General features: G+C 39.7%; 1 protein-coding gene and 1 pseudogene across 1 annotated transcript in view; one reads left to right on the top strand and one right to left on the bottom strand.

The window, feature by feature from the left end:
- Positions 1-19,955, bottom strand: part of PTPN23 (protein tyrosine phosphatase non-receptor type 23) — a 54,730-nt gene extending 34,775 nt beyond the window's left edge. Inside the window, 1 exon segment of the mRNA XM_077129480.1 lies at positions 19,775-19,955. Coding sequence (XP_076985595.1) covers positions 19,775-19,858 — 84 coding nt within the window. The 5' untranslated portion in view covers positions 19,859-19,955.
- On the top strand, positions 313-18,042 carry LOC143657744 (small ribosomal subunit protein eS27 pseudogene; annotated as a pseudogene).
- Positions 19,956-22,474: the final 2,519 nt, after the last annotated feature.

The raw sequence follows: 22,474 nt of genomic DNA on the forward strand, positions 1-22,474 counted from the left end.
GCACAAACATAAGACTCACTGGTGTCCCAGAAAGAGAAAAAAAGAGTAAAGGCCTAGAAGGTTAGTTGAAGAGATAATGGCAGACAACTTCCCAACTATTAAAGACATAAATATACAAATCAAAGAAGCCCAATGAACCCCAAATAGGATAAATCCAAAAAGGCCTACTTACTAGGCCTTTACTAGATAATACTAATCAGATTGTCAAATGCTGAAGAGAAGCACAAAGTTCTGAAAGCAGCAAGAGAAAAGCAATTCACTACATACAATGAAAACCACATAAGACTGAGTTTGAACTACTTAGTAGGCACCATGGAGGTGAGAAGGCAGTGGTATGATATATTTAAGATCCTGAACAAGAAAGCTTCCAGCCAAGAATTCTTTATTCAACCAAGTTATTCATCGAAACTGAAGGAGATTAAAATATTCTCAGACAAGCAATGGCTAAGAGAATTTGTCAGCAAGAGACCTGCCCTACAAAAAACATTAAAGAGTATTCTGTCAGTTGAAGAAAAGACACAGGAGAGAGAGGTCTGGAGGAGGGCACAGAATTGAAGTGTATCAGTAAGGATTACTTAAAAGACAAAAAGAGACAGAAGGAAAAGAATATATAGATCAGACAAATAAAAACTAAAGGACAAGATGGCAGATTCAAGAACTATTCTTACAGTAATAATTCTGAATGTTAATAGATTAAACTCACCAATTAAAAGATACAGACTGGCAGAATGGATTTAAAAATATGACCCTAAGTGTAACCAATAAGGGTATCAGTGGTTGAGAGAGTTCAAATAGAGTCAAGAGGCTACTCTGGAGGTGACTCTTTTCAGTTAGACATTGCTACCTACTATAACTTGCCAACCCCCAACCAAAACCATTCCAGCCAATCCTGAAGAACACCTACGGCATTAAAGAAGATTCTTCAAAGGTTCCATGCACTACAGTAACTTTCCAGAAACCTACAATGTCCAGTTTGGTCCCTGGACCAGATAAGTCCTGAAATGCAGAGGGGCCAGCATCTTCAGAACATCATCTAGTTCCATTCCCCTATCCTATATTATCAGCAGCCCCTTCCAACATGAAAAAGCTGGAGTAGGCATAGCCCAAATACCCCTTAAGTGTGAGAGCAAGATCAAAGGTGATGGTGGAGTTATACAGAAAAGGTAGAGTTTAACAAATGAGTATGACTGCTGAATCATTATATTAATATTTCTTTTAGTCTCCAGTATCTTAAAGCAGCTAGAAGTAAAAACCTAAAATTGTGGAACTGTAATCCACACCAAAGTCTGAAATCTGTTCTACAACTAATTGTTGCGATGTGCTTTGAAATTTATTGTTTTGTACACATGTTATTTTTCATAAAAAAAGAAAAAAAGTCAACTGTGAGTATAAGAAAAAATATATATTTTCCTTCTAGCCTCCAGTGTCTGGAGCAGCTAGAAGGGAAAATCTGATATGATGGAATGGTAGCCCATGACAAACTCTGGAATCTGTTCCGTAACTACGTGTTGAAGAGTGCTTTGAAAATTATTGCTTTTCTCTTTCTTTGCTTGGTATATATGTTACATTATACAATAAAAAAAAGTTTTAAAAATTATTTTGAAAAAAAAAGGCAGATGGTGGTGGAGGAAGAAGATTAAAGGGCTATACAGAAAGGTTTTAGGAAGAAAGAACTGTTACATATCTTGATCATGGTGGTGGGTTAACCACCATGTGAATACATTACCAAAATTTATAAAGGTACACCCTTAAAAATGGGTGAATTTTATTGTATGAAATAACTTAAATTTTACTTTCTTAAAAAACAAACAAAAAATGATCCACCTATATGCTGCTTATAAGAGAATCACCTTAGACCCAAGGATATAAATAGACTGAAATTGAAAGGACTGAAAAAGATCTTCCATGTAAGCTGTAACCAAAAGAAAGTAGGAGTGGCTATACTAACATCAAACAAAATAGACTTTGTCATAAGAGACAAGGAAGGAGACTATATATTAACAAAAAGGACAATTCACCAAGAAGAAATAAAAATCATAAATGTTTATACACCCAATCAAAGAACTCCAAAGTACATGGGGAAAACATTGGCAAACCAAAGGAAGCTACAGACATTTCAACACTAATAATGGGAGATGTCAATATATCACTCTCCTCTATAGAAAGAACAGCCAGACAGAGGATCAAAAAGGAAATAGAGAACTTAAAACATCTGTCATAAAGAAATTAGACCTTGTCATGGTTAGGGACAGGTGTCAACTTGGCCAAGTTGTGGTACCTGTTCATCTGATTGGGCAAGTGCTGGCCTGTCTGTTGCAATGAGGACATTTCATAGGATTAGGTCATGATCATGTCAGCTACATCCACAGCTGATTCCATTTGTAATCAGCCAAGGGGGAGTGTCTTCTGCAATTAGTGATGCTAAATGCAATCATGGGAAGCCTTTTAAGGAGGACTCAGAGGAGACAGGTTCCATTCCTGCTTTGGCTGGTGAGCCTCTCCTGTGGAGTTCATCCAGGCCATCCATCGGAGTCATCGGCTTCGCAGCTTGCCCTGTGGATTTTGGACTCTGCATTCCTACGGTCACGTGAGACACTTTCATAAATTTTATATTTGCAAGTGTTCCCTGTTGATTCTGTTTCTCTAGAGAACCCTAACTAATACAGACCTAAAAGACATATATAGATCATTACAAGCCAGGATATGCATTCATTTCTAGTGCTCAAGGAATGTTCTACAGGATAGATCATATGCTGGGACGCAGAACAGGTCTTACTAAATTTTATAAGATTGAAATTATTCAAAGCACTTTCTCTGACCACAATGGAATAAAGCTGGAAATTAATAATCATCAAAGAATAAGAAGTTTCACAAATATATGGAGATTAAACAACACACTCTTAAATAATCAATAGGTGGGTACTCCGACTTCCGGGTCAAGATGGCAGCTTAACAATGTGCGCATTTTAGTTCGTCCTCCAGAACAACTACTAAATAACCAGAAACAGTAAAGAATAGCTCCCGGAGCCACGTCAGTAACCAGACACACAGCGTGCGCCAGTCTGGACCAGCTGGACTGGCTGCGAGCACCCCCCAGAACCGTGAGTTCCCAAAGCTGCGGCTGCCAGCGCCCCTCCCCTACAGGCCGCTTCCCAGAGGGGAAAGGAAAGGACTTTACCAGCAGCAGGGACTGGGCACAATCAAATGCCAATTGTGGAACTAATTAACAAATTCTGACTACTAAAAATAGGCCCCCAGCTTAGGTGAACCTGATCAAACCAGAGGTTGCTCATTTTTGCCCTGGTGCCAAGGGGGCAGGACTGACAGAAAAAGGGGGGAAAAAAGAGAAGGAAACAGAGGTTTTTGTGGCTGTGTATCTACAAAGGCTTGACTGCCTCTGGATACAGCGGCAGGACTTTTCAGGCTGCAACTGCCCCAGGCATAGGCAGAAGTGAGCTCTTTTGGGGGCTTATCTGGAGCCTGTGCCTTCCCCAAGGGAGGGGTGAAGCCCCACCCAGGTGGAAATCCTCCATCAAGGAATTCAGACACCAGGGCTTGGGAATTTGAAGCCATTAAAACCAGCCTACAACCTCTCCTCTGTCTCCACCACCACCCCCCCACCCCCCCCAGCAGGGAGAGTCTGCCAAAGTTAAAGGTACCGAATCATCTTATGCTGGTGGGACCTGCAGTCAGACAAGTGCCACATACTGGGCAGGATAAGAAAAATAGAGTCCAGAGACTTCACAGGAAAGTCTTTCAACCTGCTGGGTCTCACCCTCAGGGAAAACCAACACAGGTGACTCTTTCCTCCTGATAGGAGGCCAGTTTGGTCTGGGAAAATCTGGCTGGGGTCTATAATATCTAAGTAGACCCTTCTAAGTGTGTGTGGGGGAAGGCACCACACAAGCAGGGCAAGAAACAAGAAAACAAGAATTGAAAACTTCTCCTCTGTTAAACAAAACTTAAGCTAAAGGTCCAGATAAAGCTGAACGGAATGTCAAAGAACAGATAGAAAATAAATTCATCCAGCAAGAAAACCCTAGATAAAAGAAGTAAGAGCAATCTCCAGAATAAACTAATTAAGGTAATTAAATGCCTAGACACCAGTAAAAAAATAACAAATCACCCTAGGAAAATTGAAGATATGGCCCAGTCAAAGGAACAAACCAACAATTCAAATGACATACAGGAGCTGAAACAATTAATTCAGAATGTACAAACAGACATGGAAAACCTCATCAAAAACCAAATCAATGAACTGAGGGAGGATATAAAGAAGGCAAGGAAAGAACAAAAAGAAGAAACTGAAAGTCTGAAAAAACAAATCACAGAACTTATGGGAATGAAAGACAAAGTAGAAGAGATGGAAAAAGCAATGGAAACCTACAATGGTAGATTTCGAGAGACAGAACATAGGATTTCTGAATTGGAGGACAGAACATCTGAAATCTGACAAGAAACAGAAACTATAGGGAAAAAAATGGAAAAATATGAGCAGGGACTCAGGGAATTGAAAGACAATATGAAGCACACGAACATATGTGTTGTGGGTGTCCCAGAAGGAGAAGAGAAGGGAAAAAGAGGAGAAAAATTAATGAAGGAAATTATCACTGAAAATTTCCCAACTCTTATGAAAGACTTAAAATTACAGATCCAAGAAGTGCAGCGTACCCCAAAGAGAATAGATCCAAACAGACATACTCCAAGACATAATCAGAATGTCAGAGGTCAAAGAGAAAGACAGGATCTTGAAAGCAGCAAGAGAAAAGCAATCCATCGCATACAAGGGAAGCCCCATAAGACTACGCACAGATCTCTTAGCAGAAACCATGGAGGCGAGAAGACAGCGGGATGATATATTTAAATTACTAAAAGAGAAAAACTCCCAACCAAGAATTCTATATCCAGCAAAACCGTCCTTCAAAAATGAGGGAGTTTCTATACACTAGTAATGAACAAGCTGAGGGGGAAATCAAGAAACGAATCCCATTTACAATCGCAACTAAAAGAATAAAATACCTAGGAATAAATTTAACCAAAGAGACAAAAAACCTATATAAAGAAAACTACAAAAAACTGTTAAAAGAAATCACAGAAGACCTAAATAGATGGAAGGGCATACCGTGTTCATGGATTGGAAGACTAAATATAGTTAAGATGTCAATCCTACCTAAATTGATTTACAGATTCAATGCAATACCAATCAAAATCCCAACAACTTATTTTTCAGAATTAGAAAAACCAATAAGCAAATTTATCTGGAAGGGCAGGGTGCCCCGAATTGCTAAAAACATCTTGAGGAAAAAAAACGAAGCTGGAGGTCTCGCGCTGCCTGACTTTAAGGCATATTATGAAGCCACAGTGGTCAAAACAGCATGGTATTGGCATAAAGATAGATATATCGACCAATGGAATCGAATAGAGTGCTCAGATATAGACCCTCTCATCTATGGACATTTGATCTTTGATAAGGGAGTCAAGCCAAGTCACCTGGGACAGAACAGTCTCTTCAATAAATGGTGCCTAGAGAACTGGATATCCATATGCAAAAGAATGAAAGAAGACCCATCTCTCACACCCTATACAAAAGTTAACTCAAAATGGATCAAAGATCTAAACATTAGGTCTAAGACCATAAAACAGTTAGAGGAAAATGTTGGGAGATATCTTATGGATCTTACAACTGGAGGCGGTTTTATGGACCTTAAACCTAAAGCAAGAGCACTGAAGAAGGAAATAAATAAATGGGAACTCCTCAAAATTAAACACTTTTGTGCATCAAAGAACTTCATCAAGAAAGTAGAAAGACAGCCTTCACAATGGGAGACAATATTTGGAAATGATATATCAGATAAAGGTCTAGTATCCAGAATTTATAAAGAGATTGTTCATCTCAACAACAAAAAGACAGCCAACCCAATTACAAAATGGGAAAAAGACTTGAACAGACACCTCTCAGAAGAGGAAATACGGATGGCCAAGAGGCACATGAAGAGATGCTCAATGTCCCTGGCCATTAGAGAAATGCAAATCAAAACCACAATGAGATATCATCTCACACCCACCAGAATGGCCATTATCAACAAAACAGAAAATGACAAGTGCTGGAGAGGATGCGGAGAAAGAGGCACACTTATCCACTGTTGGTGGGAATGTCAAAGGGTGCAACCACTGTGGAAGGCAGTTTGGCGGTTCCTCAAAAAGCTGAATATAGAACTGCCATACAACCCAGCAATACCATTGCTAGGTATCTACTCAAAGGACTTAAGGGCAAAGACACAAACGGACATTTGCACACCAATGTTTATAGCAGCATTATTTACAATTGCAAAGAGATGGAAACAGCCAAAATCTCCATCAACAGAAGAGTGGCTAAACAAACTGTGGTATATACATACGATGGAATATTATGCAGCTTTAAGACAAGATAAACTTATGAACCATGTAATAACATGGATGGACCTAGAGAATATTATGCTGAGTGAATCCAGCCAAAAACTAAAGGACAAATACTGTATGGTCCCACTGATGTGAACGGACATTCGAGAATAAACTTGAAATATGTCATTGGTAACAGAGTTCAGCAGGAGTTAGAAACAGTGTAAGACAATGGGTAATTGAAGCTGAAGGGATGCAGACTGTGCAACAGGACTAGATACAAAAACTCCAAAATGGACAGCACAATAATACCTAATTGTAAAGTAATCATGTTAAAACACTGAATGAAGCTGCATCTGAGCTATAGGTTTTTGTTTTGTTTTGTGTTGTTTTGTTTTGATTTTACTATTATTACTTTTATTTTTTCTCTATATTAACATTCTATATCTTTTTCGGTTATGTTGCTAGTTCTTCTAAACCAATGCAAATGTACTAAGAAATGATGATCATGCATCTATGTGATGATGTTAAGAATTAATGATTGCATGTGTAGAATGGTATGATCTCTAAATGTTGGGTTAATTTCTTTTTTTCCGTTAATTAAAAAAAAAAAAAAAAAAAAGAGAAGGGATAATTGGAGATGAAGGGATACAGACTGTACAACGGGACTGGATATAAAAACTCAGAAATGGACAGCACAATACTACCCAATTGTAATGCAATTATGTTAAAACACTGAATGAAGCTGCATGTGAGGTATAGGTTTTTTGTTTTTGTTTTTTTTTTGTTTTTTTTCTTTCTATTATTGTTTTAATTCTTATTCTGTTGTCTTTTTATTTCTTTTTCTAAATCGATGCAAATGTACTAAGAAATGATGAATATGCAACTATGTGATGTTATTAAGAATTACTGATTGTACATGTAGATTGGAATGATTTCTAATTGTTTTGTTAATTCTTTTTTTAATTAATTAAAAAAAAATTAAACAAGATGAAAAATAAAAAAAAAAAAAAAAAAAAAAAAAAGAAAGTCACCAAAGTTACCCTTTAAAATGTAAGTATTCCCAGAAGGTACAGAGGTGAAATTAACAAGTAAACATTAACTCCTTAACTAAAATTGTTTTATCAGTTAGCTATAAAACCATTTAACTAGATTTAGAAAAAAATAGGCACAGCATAAAAAAGATTCATTGAAACAGAGAAACTTAAGAAAGTCAAGGATCATATTCCCACAGGATCAGGCAAAAGTAGATCAGGAGATGGAAGCAGAGCAGAGTATTAGGGGAGGGATTAGAGGAATAAATAAAGGATGCCTTGTTTTAGATGCTCCCAAATCAAAGTCAGGTGGGCCACGGTGGCTCAACAGGTAGAGTTCTCACCTGCCATGCCCGAAACCCGGGTTCAATTCCCGGAGTCTGCCAATGCAAAAAAAAAAAAAACACATCAAAGTCCGAGACAAGGACCCAAGAGCAAGCAGTTTCTTTGAAAGGCTCTCCCATGATGCAGAGTAAGTGATAGGATGAGAAATGTGCCTGTTTGAAAGGATTGAGGCACCCTAGAAAAGCCACATCTTAACCCCAATCCAATCTTGCGGGAGCAACCACTTCTTTTAAACCCTATTCAGCACCATGGGCAGGAAACTTGATTAGATTACCTCCACAGAGCTGTGGCTCTGCCCATTCCAGGTGGGTCTTGATGGGTTTACGGAAATCCTTTGTAAAGGAAACATTTAGGACAGAATTTTCTTTAGAGCCATGAGAACGACAGAACCCATGCAGCCAGAGACCTTTGAAGGAATGCGTCCTTCATGAAACAAGAAGCCTGGAGAGAAAACTAGCAGATGTCATCGCCATGTTTGCCATGTGCCTTTCTAGTTGCGAGAAAAATCTTGAACTTCATCAGCCTTTCTTAAATAAAGAAACTGTCATGCTTCAAAGGACATCATAGAGAACGTGGAAAAGACAACTCACTAGAATGAGAAAAATTATTTGCAAACTGTATATCTGATAAGGACATGTATCTAAAATATATAATGGGTTGTTACATCTCAAGAATAAAAAGTCAAATATCCCAGTCAATAACTGGGCATAGACTCTGAATGGACACTCTCTCAAAGAGGATGTATGAATTGTTAACAAGCACATAAAGTGATGCTCAGTATCATTAGTCATCAGGAAAATGCAAATCAAAACCACAATGAGATGCCACTTTCCACCAATAAGATGGCTTTAATAAAAAAGGCAGATAATAACAAGGGTTCTGTGGAGGTGTGAAGAAATTGGGACCCTCATACACTGCTGGTGGGTGCTGTCATTTTGAAAGAGTCTAGCATTTCCTCAAAAAGTTAAATGTAGAGTTATTATATGACCCAGTAATTCCACTCCTTGAAACTAATCTTGCAGCTGCAAGAAAAAAACAATTCATACTGCAAGGGAAAAAAAATAAAGAGAAAGGAGAAATTCAGACCCCCACTATTGTAAATATCAATCACACTCCCAAACCACCCCTCCTTTCCCTTTCACCCTGAGAGGCTCCTACCTGAGCAGTTCCTTAACTCCCTCCTTCTCGTTCCCAGTCCTTACAGGATGCAGGTGGCCTAATTGCTGCACAAGCAAACATTCTGAACCAAGTGATCCTCATCACAACCTCAGTAAATTCCTCAACCATCCAAGTAGAACCAAACTCATCCTAAGTTCAACCTCAACAATTCTATCACCCATCCCAGGGGTCAATATCCCTTACTATCTTCCGGAGCTTTTCCTCCAACCCACTCCCAGCCCTTAAACAGCTGGCTGTCCTTTATTTAGATGGACTTGAGTTTCTCCCTGCTATAATAGTCTGATTAAAGTTATCCTTTTCTGTTTACCACTGTCTGGTGCAGTTTTTTTTTCTTTGACACATACTAAAAAATATTATTTAGCCATAAAAAGGAATGCAATACTGATACACACTGCAACATGGATAAACCCCAAAGCATTATACTAAATGAAAGAAGCCAATCACAAAAGACCACGTATTATATGAGTTCATTCATATGAAATGTCCAGAACAGGCAAATCTATAGATGGGAAGTATATTAGCGGTTGCCTAGGGCTTGGGAAAGTTGGAGGGAAAGGAATGCTAATGAGTGTGGGGTTTCTTTTTGGGGTGATGAAATGTTCTAAATTTATGTGGCAATGTTTATACAACTCTGTGAATATACCATAAACCATTGAATTGTATACTTTACATAGATGGATTTGTATTGAATGTGAACTATAGCTCAATAAAGCTTTTATTTAAAAAGTTTTAAAGGAAAAAAAAAAATGAGGGAGAAATTAAAACATTTTCAGACAAAAAATCACTGAGAGAATTTGTGACCAAGAGACCAGCTCTGCAAGAAATACTAAAGGGAACACTAGAGACAGATACGAAGACAGAAGAGAGAGGTGTGGAGAAGAGTGTAGAAAGGAAGACTATGAGTAAAGGTAAAAAGAAGGAAAATTAGATATGACATATAAAATCCAGAAGGCAAAATAGTAGAGGAAAGTACTACCCATGCAGTAATAACACTGAATGTTAATGGATTAAACTCTCCAATCAAAAGGCATAGTCTGGCAGAATGGATTAAAAAACAGGACCCATCTATATGCTGTCTCTACTCAAAGGACACGAGGCCAAGGACACAAATGGACATTTACACACCAATGTTTATAGCAGCATTATTAGCAATTACCAAGAGATGGAAACAGCCAAAATGTTCATCACAGACAGTTGGCTAAACAAACTGTGACATTTACATAAGATGGAATAAAGTTATGAAGTATGTAACAACATGAATGGACTTTAAGGACATTATGCTGAGTGTGATTAGCCAGAAACAAAAGGACAAATACTGTATGGTCTCACTGCTATGAACTGACATTAGTGAATAAACTTGGAATACTTCGTTGGTAACAGAGACCATCAGGAGATAGAAATAGGGTAAGATATTGGGTAATTGGAGCTGAAGGAATACAGATTGTGCAACAGAACTGAATATAAAAACTCAGAAATGGACAGCACAATATTATCTAACTGTAATACAATTATGTTAAAACACTGAATGAAGCTGCATATGAGAATGATAGAGGGAGGAGGGCTGGGGCATAAATGAAATCACAAAGAAAGATAGATGATAAAGATTGAGATGGTGTAATCTAGGAATGCCTAGACTGTATAATGATAGTTACAAATGTACAAATTTTAAAAATGTTTTTGCATGAGGAAGAACAAAAGAATGTCATTACTGCAGTGTGCTGAAAATAGATGGTACTTAATATTTTAAAATTTCAACTAATGTGTGAGACTAAACAAAAAATGTTTATTTGGTACAAATCTATACTTTGACTAGTGCATCTCCTAATATAACTTATGTAGATAGTTCATTGAACACCTTAAGTACACGGAACTTTGTATAGGACATGAGATTTTGCTGGTTTGTCCAAGTGATGCCCTGATGAATCCCAGAGTGATTTGATCAGTGAGTGGAAAAGTATTTGCAAAGTCCCCTTCGGGGAATGGTGAGAACAGGGGAAAACTCAACTTCCCCAAGTTGAATTCTTGATATTCTCACAAGCAGTGTGGACAACCAAAGCTATAGGCTGAGCCCCCAGTCTTGGGGTTTGTTATATGAAACTTAACCTCACAGGGGATAGGTCAAGCCTACTTAAAATTAAGCCTAACAGTCACCCCCAAGAGAACCTCTTTTTTTGCTCAGATGTGGCCTCTCTCTCCAGCCAACACAGCAAGCAGACTCACCACCCTCCCCGTCTATGTGGGACATGACTACCAGGGGTGTGGGTCTTCCTGGCAGCGTGGGACAGAAATCCCAGAATGAGCTGAGATTCAGCATCAAGGGATTGAGAAAAACTCTAGAGTGAGCTGAGACCCAGCATCAAGGGATTGAGAAAACCTTCTCCACCAAAAGGGGGAAGAGTGAAATGAGACAAAGTGTCAATGGTTGAGAGATTCCAAACACAGTCGAGAGGTTATCCTGGAGGTTATTCTTATGCATCAAGTAGATATCACCTTGTTATCCAAGATGTAATGGAGAGGCTGGAGGGAACTCCCTGAAAATGTAAAGCTTGTTCCAATAGCCATGTTTCTTGATGATGATTGTATAATGATATAGCTTTCACAATGTGACTGTGTGATTGTGAAAACCTTGTGTCTGAAGCTCCTTTTATCTACCTTGTCAACAGATGGGAGGAACATATGGAATAAAAATAAATGATGGGGGAACAAATGTTAAAATAGATTTAGTTTGAAATGCTAGTGATCAATGAAAGGGATCAGTAAGGGGTATGGCCTGTAAAATTTTTTTTTTTCTGTTTGTTATATTTTTCTGTTTTTTTTTTATTTCTTTTTCTGAATTGATGCTAATGTTCTGGGAAATGATCATGATGATGAATATGCAACTATGTGATGATATTGTGAATTGCTGAGTGTATGTGGTGGGAATGTTTGTGTTTCTTGTAATTTTTTTAATTAATAAAAAATTTTAAAAAATAATAATCAATAGGTCAAAGAATAAATTGCTAAAGAAATTGTAAATATCTGGAGACAAATGAAAATGAGAATGCAACATATCAAAACATATGGGATGCAGCAAAGGAAGTGCTGAGTGGGAAACTTATGTCTAAATGCCTATATTAAAGAAGAAGGATTCCCGGACCATGCACCATACCCACCCAAAAAAAGGAGCAAAAATTAAAGACTTAACTACTCACTTGAAGAAATTAGAGAAAGAACAGCAAGCTAACCTCAGAGCAAATAGAAGAAAAGAAATAACAAAGATTAAAGCAGAAATAAACATACTGGAGAACAAAAAATCAAGAGAAAGAATCAACAAAACTAGAAGTTGGTTCTTTGAGAAAATCAATAAAACTGATGGACCAATTCTAGGCTGACAAAGAAAAAATGAAAGAGGAAGCAAATAATATCAGAAATGAGAGGGTGGGGTCATTACCATAGATCCCGAAGAAATTTAAAAAGTCACAACAGGATGATGAACGACCATAAGCCAATAAACTAGACAACTTAGATGAAATGGACAAATTCCTAGAAACACATGAACAACCTACACTGACTTGAGAAGACATAGAAGATCTCAACAAACCAATTATAAGAGATTCAATTAGTCTTAAAAAAAAAAAAACCTTCCCACAAAGAAAAGCCCAGGGCCAGAGAACACCAGTCTTGCTCAGACTCTTGTAAAAAATTGAGGAGAAAGGAATGCTACCTAACTCATTCTATGAAGCTAACATCACTCTGATACCAAGAAAAGGATGACACTACAAGAAAGGAAAATTATAGGCCAATCTCCCCAATGAGTACAGACACAAAAATTCTCAACAAAATGCTAGCAAACTGAATCGAACAACACATCAAAAGAATCGTACATCATAGCCAAGTAGGGTATATATCAGAAATGTAAGAATGTTCAACATAGGAAAATTTATCAACATAAGACAGCACATTAAATCAAAAGGGAAAAAATCACATAATAATATCGATTGATGCTGAAAAAGCATTTGAAAAAAATCAGCATCCTTGTCTGATAAAACTCTTCAAAAGGTGGGAATCGACAGAAACTTCCTCAATATCATAAAGGGCACATATCAAAAACCCATAGCCAGCATCATACTTAACAGCGAGAGTTGAAAGTATTCTCCTTAAGATCAAGAATGAAACAAGAATGTCCACTGTCACCATTATTATTCAACATCGTACTACAAGTAGTCAGGCAGGAGAAAAGAACAAAAGACATACAAGTACGAAAGGAAGAAGTAAAACTTTCATTATAATTATTATTAGCAGATAAATGATCTTATACTTAGAAAATCCTGAGAAGTCTAAAACAAAGCTATTTGAGTTAACGGACAATTTCAGTACAGTGGTGGGATACAAGACTAATATACAAATATCAGTAATGCTTCTATACACAAGTAATGACCTAACTGAGAAGACAGTTAAGGAAAAAATTCCATTCAAAACAGCAACTAAAAGAATCAAGTGTCTAGGAATAAGCTTAAGCAGGAATGATAAGGACCTGTACACAGAAAACTACAAAATGTGCTAAAAGAAATCAAAGATCTAAATAGATGGAAAGACATTCTGTGTTCACAGACAGGGAGGCTGAATGTCATTAAGACGTTAATTCTATTCAAATTGATCTACAGATTCAATGCAATACCAATAAAAATTCTAACAACCTACTTTGAAGACTTGGTAAAACGTTATCAAATTTATTTGGAAGGGAAAGAGACCTTGAATAGCCAAAAATATCCTAAAAAAAAAAAAAAAGAGTGAAGTGGGAGGGCTAACACTTCCTGACTTTAAAGATTAATATAAAGCCACAGTGAACAAAACAGCATGATACTGGCACAGAAATAGAAATATTGACCAATGGCACTGAATCAAGAGTTTGGAGATAGACCACCAAATCTATGGTCAATTTATCTTCAATAAGTCCCCCAAACCTACTGGATTGGGACAGAACAGTCTTTTCAATAAACGGGCATGGGAGAACTGGATATCAGTAGCCAAAAGAATGAAAGAGAACAATTACCTTATACCCTACACAAAAGTTAATTCAAAATGGATCAAAGGCCTAAATATAAGCAAATACAAATGGCTAAAGAGCACATGAAGGGATACTCATCTTCGTTAGCTATAAGGGAAAGGCAAATCAGGACTACAATGAGATATTACCTCACACCTATAAGAATGGTTGCTATTAAACAAACAGAAAATTACAAATGTTGGAGACGATGTAGAGAAATTGGAACACTTATTCATTGCTGGTGGGAAGTATAATGGTATAGCCCCTGTGGAAACAATTTGGTAGTTCCTCAGAAAACTAATCATTGCATTGCCCTACAATCGGGCAATATCAATACTCAGTATATACACAGAAGAGCTGAAAACAATTACACGAACAGACATTTGCACACTGATGTTCATAGTGGCACTATTTACAATTGCCAAAAGATGGAAACGATCCCAGAGCCTATCAACAGATGAGCGGATAAACAAAATGTAGTATATACATACAATGGAATACTAAACAGCTGTAAGATGAAATGAGGTCCTGAAGCATATAACAACACTGATAAACCTTGAGGACATAATGCTGAGTGAAATAAACCAGACACAAAAGGATAGATAACAGTATGATTTTGCTATTAGGATTATGGTAAAGGCAAACTCAGAGGCTGCCAATGTAGAATATAGGGGACCTAAAGGTATTAGAAGCTAGAGATGAGTGAACAGTTACCCAATGAGGTTGAACTTAAATATCAGGGAATGGATAGAAGTGAAGGCAGTTCATTAGTGGGGTTATAAGTAATATTGCCGTACTGCAGGTGAATGGGACTGAAAGGGATTGTACAGTTATGTACCACATCAATTCACTCTACAATTATAAATAAGTTCTTGAACAAACTACTTCAAAGATTGGATCTTGTATAAAGAGTCAACAATAGAGGGGTATAAAGGGAAAATTAATATTGCATGCTATGCCATATAGTTAACAGGAAGACATCAACAGTACCACAGCAATACCAGGGGTAAATAATTGTGGGGGACAGACAAGTGATAAGGGAAGGTTTAGATATTTGGTAAGGCTCTGTTTATTGGTTCATCTCTTTGTACCAGTGACAACTGTCTAAAACTGAGAGTGCTGATGACTGTGATAGCACACATATGATGGAATATTCTGTTGCTAGAAAAAGGAATGAAGTTATGAGGCACACAACAAAGTGAATGAAACTTGGGGACACTGTGTTGTACAAAATAAGCCAGAAACCAAAGAACAAATATGATACAGTCTCTTGTAGAAAATACTTAGAAAACTGTAAGCTTTTTAGCTTAAAATAGATTGTAAGCTCTTATAACAGTCATACTCAGTCCAAAGTTGTAAGTATATTTCTAGATTCCAAAATCCTGTGCTATATGTGCATAAGACAGTATTTCCCCAGAAAACTGGGTACCTCTGTGATGTCTAGAATCAGAACTGGAGCTCTACAGCTCTGAAAGTCAGCAGTGCTACATACAATTGTCACAGTAACCAAAAAAGAGGTCAGGCTTCAATTAGGGATAAAAATAAAGCCAATTAGTTGGGGCTAAGGTAAATTAGAATACAGGGCAAAGGAAGATTGTGTTATATTCTACAGCTTCACTTACTTTATGAGACTGAAGAAGAGAGGTTTACTGTGTCTTGAACCTAAATTTTCTGTATCACACAATCTAAACCAACTTATCTGGATAGTATATTTAAACAACTCAAACACATGGAACCCAGAATGGGAGCGAGACCTGGTTAATTCTGTATAGTTTAATGAAATAGCCAGAGATATCTCAGAATATGGTAGGCTGATAATTAAAAAGTATTGGTCGAGTCCCTTGAGGGACTGGAGGAAAAACACGGAGCTACTAAACTTTCCCACCTGGGAAACCACTGATACTTTCTCAAACATTAGGGTCTCCCAAGAAAATGGGCCAAGCCCTTAATTTTGAGGCTTGCCCTTATGAAATTTATTTTTGTTGCAGAAAAGCTAAGACTACTATAATTATGCCTAGGAGTTGCTCCCAGGAAACCTCTTTTGCTGTTCACATGCAGCCTCTCTCTCTCTAAGCCCAACTCTGCAAGAAAAAACATTATTCTCCCCACAACACAGGATGTGACACTCAGGGGTGAAAGTTTCCCTGACAACATGGGACAGGACTCCCAGGGATAAGCCTGATTCTGGCACTGTTGGATCAACAATAACTCCCAGACCAAAAGGGGGAAGAGAAATGTAACAAAATAAGGTGTCAATGGCTAAGAGAGCTCAAATGGAGTCAAGAGGCTATTCTAGCAAGCTTCAGCTAGATATTGCTAATTGCCACTGTTTGCCAAACCCCAAACAACATCATCCCTGTTAACCCTAAAGAACACCCAGGGCTCTATGAGATTCTACAAAAGTTGCATGAACTAAGTTCACTTTTCAAAAACCTAAAACCTTCAGATGGTTCCTAGGGCAATTAAGTCCTGAAACCCAAAGGTGCCAGTCTCTCCAAGAACATCAACCAGTTCCACCTCACCATCCCATATGGTTGACACTCCTTTTCAATACGACAAAGTTAAAATGGACATAAGCCCAAATATCCCTAAAGATTGGTAAAAAGACCAAAAAAGAGGAGTTATAACAAAGAAGTTAGGATTTAACAAATGAATATGATTACTGAATCATTACATTGCTATTTCTTTTAGTTTTCAGTGCCTTGGATCAGCTAGACGCACAAACCTGAAACTGTAGAACTGTACTCTTTACCATATTTTGAAATCTGTTCTACAACTACTTGTTAAAATGTACTTTAAAAATTTATTGTTTTAGGGGTGCATGGATGGTTCAGTGGTAGAAGGCTTGCCTTTCATGCAGGAGACCCAGGTTCGATTCCTGGACTATGCACCCCTCCCCCCACAAAAAAATCATTGTTTTGTATATATGCTCTATCTCACAATAAAAAATGTTAAGTAAATAAAATTTAAAATGCCTTAAAAAGGATTCTCTCTTATTCTTCTGTATTACCAGTGCTTAGCATCGTGCTCAACAAGTTAATCTCAACACAACCAATTTTTTTTTTAACCCTACCATGCTAAATTAAATTCTACCCTTCAGTTCCAAATCACAGGTAGCGGTTCTTATACCGCAGTACAAGGGCAGAGAAGAACAACGATACCAGTGGAAGAAGGTAGAGCCAAGGCTCTAGGGTTAGGGAGGAAGGTGCAGGTCAGGAACTACCCAGATTGAAATGGCTTCTGCAGCATCACTCTGTGGGAAGGGAAAGGAGTTCCTAGGTACCCTGAGAGGAGGTGGTCATTACTGAGACCATTCTTTCCAAAGACTGTTTTCCTTTTCAGTGGGTTCATGCAAATACATGCAACAGTGTTATCCTATTCCAGAGAAGAGGAAATAAAATGAACTGATGTCTAGGAAATGAATTGTTTCTTGAGCATGTGATATCACCTCAAGCTAACTGGCTAATGAACAACTCCTCTTATGAGTTTCCCAAAGATTCCCAGGGCAGTTACTGCTCACCCAATATCCTGTTGGCTAGGAGGGAGTGACCAGAGCAGCAGAGGCTAAGTTCAAACAAAAATATCTCCTGGAAGTTTCTGGGCTAAGATTTTATTCACTGGATTTCCACAAGTTTATCGTCACTATCTCTAAACTCTCTCTGAACTGTCATTCAGTCATATGAGAAACATTTCCCTAACTGCCAGCTATCTAGAGGGTACCCTGCTTGGCTATGAGGACATGGAGACGCTTCTCAGAAAACTTCCAATTGAATACAGGGATTAGAACGTAGCACACATACTTTCCCAGCTGTGATGGCCTCCCCATGAGAATACACCTCTCACAAAGGACCTCCTTCATCTCCCTCCAGAAAAGAGGAGTAAACACAAGAAGTGCCTGATGCAGAGCCCCAATTCCTACTTCATAGATATGAAGTGCCCAGGATGCCATAAAACCACCATAGTCTTTAGCCATGCACAGATAGTAGTTTGTGTGTTGGCTGTTCCACTGTTCTCTGTCAGCCTACTGGAGGAAAAGCAAGGCTAACAGAAGGATCCTCCTTCAGAAGGAAACAGTACTAAAAGTTCCCTGAAGCAAGATGAATAGGACACCATCCCAATAAACATTTTGGATACACCTAAAATAAACAAACAAACAAAAAATAAAGCACACCTAATTATCACCAGGCAAAAAATGAAAACAGTTTAGGGAATTCAGAGAAGTTTGAAGAGATTAAGCCAGATGAACGGATTAAGTCTCTTCTCTGTGGAAGAGAGAGAGGTTACACTGAACTCTGAAAGACAGGCAGAACAACTATACAGCGATTAAAGGGCCCCATTCCTGTTCCACAGGGCAAAGAAGAGAGCTCTTCTAGGAAGTATATAGTCAAAGACCAAAGACACAGAGCACTGGGAATAGCAAGTGGCTGACTGTGAGTAGACTATGAGAGACCTCTATCAGAAATTCAATAACTAGCAGAGACTACGTATCTAAAGCACAGGAGGCTCTATAAATACTTAAAGAACTGGACTTGGTCAGGGAGAACTCTGTATGGCAAACTAAAGATACCAGCTTTTATTCTGTACAAACAGAAAACAGAGTAGTTTTGTTGTGTTTTAGAAAAATTCATCTAAATATACTGATATGAAATAGTAGGTGAAGAAGGGACCAAAGTCAGGGGAAAAGAACATAATTACAATTTTAGATCAATTAGTCTAAATTCCTGGTTTTACAGATGAGGAAGTAGGTCCAAGAAGGGTAAACGATGGACTCAAAGGAATACAAATTGTTAGTATCTGAATTAAGGCAGCTGCAGTGTGAAGAAAGAAAGGGAGACAGCTTCTTGGTAAACTACCTTTCTAACCGGTTTTCCTTCTCCTACTTCTTTTCATAACCACCGTACTAAACGGCGCACCATCTATTTTATCTGGGGCTTACTTTGGCAGCTGCTGTGCTAAAACTAGAAGGCTGTCCACCTGTAACATCCTTCTGGTGGTTCCTTTTTACTTTTGCTCTGGCCCTCAATTCTAACTTTCCAGGGGAACCTGATGCCCAATCACCATAACTTGGCCCCTCTTTGTACCAGCCTTGCCTGATCTATCCAAAGAGATCTCCCGCCTCAATTAACGCTAAACCTGGCGGTCTGGTCTGTCGAACTGAAGGTTCAACCCGAAGAGGGTAAGGTCTCTCCTGAAAGTACAACTGTTTATGCTCTCCCGAAAGTTGCAAAATAAATAAATATCCTTCCCCCAAATAACATAGAATCGTATCTTTTGGTCCAACGGGGTTTCAGAATAAGATTCTTCTTAGGAGACTATACAGAATTGTACTAAGTGACAGAGAGATCCCTCCACCGGAGTCAAGCATCTCTTTGGGGTGTGAGGTAACCGGGGTTCCGTCTTATCATCCTGAACCGTCCTCAGCGTCCATCCCAGGCAGGCTGTGGTCTGACAGCGCTTCCAGGGCCTGGCACAGCTCTTACACCCTGACGGTCAGGGCTGCCCCTGCGAGGGGCGGTCCTGGCGTGGAGGAGGAGCAGGGCAGAACCGGGTCCAGAGCGTCACACCGAGGAAGTGTGGTGCCTCGGTGAGAAGCGCAGATGACCCGGGGCAGAAGTCGGGAAGCGGATTCCGGCGAAGATACGAATACTAGCCCAAGGTGAACGGAAGGTGTGGGAGAGAGGATGGTCTGTGGACTGAGAAGCCGTCGGAGGCCCTTCCCGGCCTCACCCTGCCCAGCGTCTGGGCCCCAGGAGATGATGGGAGCGCACGTCAGCTGGCACAGGACGGAGAATAGTGGGGGAAGCGCGCTCACCTTCTTCACGGCCGGCTGGAAGTGGAAGTCACCGGCCTCCTTCAGGTCCAACCAGATCATGGGCATGCGGGGAACAGCCTCCATGGCGGCTAGCACCAGGCGACCACCCTGCCGCACCCCTCCGCGGCTGGCTCAGCCAAACGCAAGGACCCGCCCCTCCGCGCCGGAAGTCACTCGTCACGCGGCGATGAAAAATGCCCTCTGGGTCTGTCGGGAGATGCAGTCCCGCCCCCGCCCACTCAGCCTTTCACACATGCGCAGTCTCCTTCACGCATGCTCGGTATTTTTTCGAGGCGGTAGGGGAAACTCCTCGAGGCGAAAGGGATTTTGGGAGTATTAGTCTTTCACGAACCTGCGAGGGACGCGCATGTTCCTTTCTTTCTCTGGGGCCAAACGTCTCTGGCGAAACTTAATCCCGGTCGCGGAGCTTCTCTCTCAAAGGAGAGGCATTAGAAAACACATCGTAAACATGCAGTCCTAAGTAGTGTTGAGCACAGTGGAGGTCGAGGGCAGGAGCTGTGATAGAGATAACGTTGCTGGCGGGCCGCCCAGAAGAGGTGACATGACATCTGGGGCCCTAAAGGAGGATATGGAGGGGGAGCCCGGCGGTGAGAGAGAGAGACGCGGCTAAGGAGAAAGCAAGGGATTTCATTTCATTTGTCGCGAGCAGGGGAGTGACCAGTTCGGACATTCAGCTCAGTCTGGAAGACCTTGGCACTGCTTAAGAGAGATGGACGCGTCCACATAAGATGATGAGGAAACAGCGCTTAGACGGAGTATAAGGCGCTGCCGAAAGTATAAAGAGATGCCAAGAGTAATTTGTGTATAGGTGGGTGGTAGGGAATATAGACCGTCTACGTGAGTTCTTGGGAACGCCCAGACTGTCTGAAAGGGAACGGCGGAATGGAGAACAGTTATTACCTCTGGAATGCAGACCTGCAGAGCAGTTTATTGTTTTGTTTTGTTTCATGAAAAGTGACATATCCAGAAAAGCAATGCATTTCAAAGCACACCTCAACAATTGTTTGTAGAACAGATTTCAGAGTTTGGTATGGGTTACAGTTCCACAATTTTAGGTTTTTCCTTCTAGCTGCTCCAAGACACTGGAGACTTTAGAAGAAATAACAATATAATGGTTGAGCTGTCATACTCATTTGTCAAATCCTATCTTCTCTGTTATAACTCCACTTTCTCCTTTGATCTTCTAGTCTTTAGTGATATTTCTGCTATGCCCATTCTAAATGTTTCATGTTGTAAAGGCTGTCAATAATACGGAATAGGCAGATGGAACTGGTGACATTCTGGTGAGGCTGGCCCCTCTGGGTTTCAAGACTTATCAGGCCTAGAAACCCATCTGGAGGTTGTAGGTTTCTGGAAAGTAATCATAGTGCCTGGAACCTTTGTAGAATCTCAGATAAAACCATTGGTATTCTTTAGGTTTGGCAGAAATTGTTTGGTTGGGGGTTGGCAAGCCATTAATAAGTAGCAATATCTAGCTGAAGGTTGCATCAGAGTAGCCGTCAGAGTAGTCTCCCGAGTAGGCTCTCTACTCTGTTTGAATGCTCTCAGCCACTAATACCTTATTTATTACAATTCTCTTCCCCGTTTTGGTCAGGAAGGCATTGTTAATCCCATGGTACCAGGACCAGGCTCATCCCTGGAAGTCATATCCCATGTTGCCAGAAAGACTTTCACCCCTGGATGTCATGTCCCACATAGCCGGGGAGAGTAATGATTTCACTTGCAGAGTTGGGCTCGAGAGAGAGAGAGGCCACATCTGAGCAACAGAAGTAAATCTTAAGCATACCTATAGGTAGGCTAAGCTTCTCCGCTACATAAATAAATTTCACAAGAGCAAGCTTCAAGATCAAGGGCTTCACCTATTGACTTGGAAGTCCCCAATGTTTGAGACAGTATCAGCGGTTTCCCTGATGGTATAGTTAAACAGTTCCATATTTTTTCTACCATCCTTCAAGGGACTTTGCCAATACTTTGTAATTATAGCAGGGTTTATTCTGGGTGAATTTTCAAATCACAGATTTGTACTAACCACTTTTAGAATAAGAATGGTTTGGAGATTAGTGTGGACAGAACTGGCAGAGGGACACCAGTGAGGATCTGTTGCCATCTTCCGGGAGACAGGTGATAGTGGCTTGGGGTAAAGAAGGTATAAACTGGGAAGATTTGAGAAATGTTTTGGAGACAGTGTCAACTTGACACCTTTGATGGAGGAGGAAGAGGCTATGAAAGATAACTTCCAAGTTTTTGATTGATGCAGCTGAGTGGTTGCTGAATAGGAAGCCCTAAGCTGGGCCTTGCAAGGCAGGGAAGACCTATAGAGGCTTAAATGTGCATTCCAGGTAGGTGGAACTGCAGGTGTCAAAGGTAGCTCTGCCTAGGCCCCACCATATATCTTGATCTGTTAGAAAGTTGAGTAATTGGGCCAGTGTGGGTATTTTCTCAGGAGTGCAACATTAGACCATCAGAATTGTACAGAGAACCTAGAAACAGACCCACTCCACTTAATTTACTTCAGAGATGGTATTGCAGGCCAGTGAGGAAAAGGGGGAGCTACTGAATAAATGAAGCTGGGGCAATTGGTCATCCATATGAAAAATTAAATTGCAGTCCAACCTCATACATGTTTCCAGTGTGTTAGGAGTCTGAATAGTCATATTTGGAGGAAGGAAGGAGTAGTAA

The sequence above is a fragment of the Tamandua tetradactyla genome, chromosome 15, assembly GCF_023851605.1.
Source record: "Tamandua tetradactyla isolate mTamTet1 chromosome 15, mTamTet1.pri, whole genome shotgun sequence".
NCBI classification, from domain to species: Eukaryota; Metazoa; Chordata; class Mammalia; order Pilosa; family Myrmecophagidae; genus Tamandua; species Tamandua tetradactyla.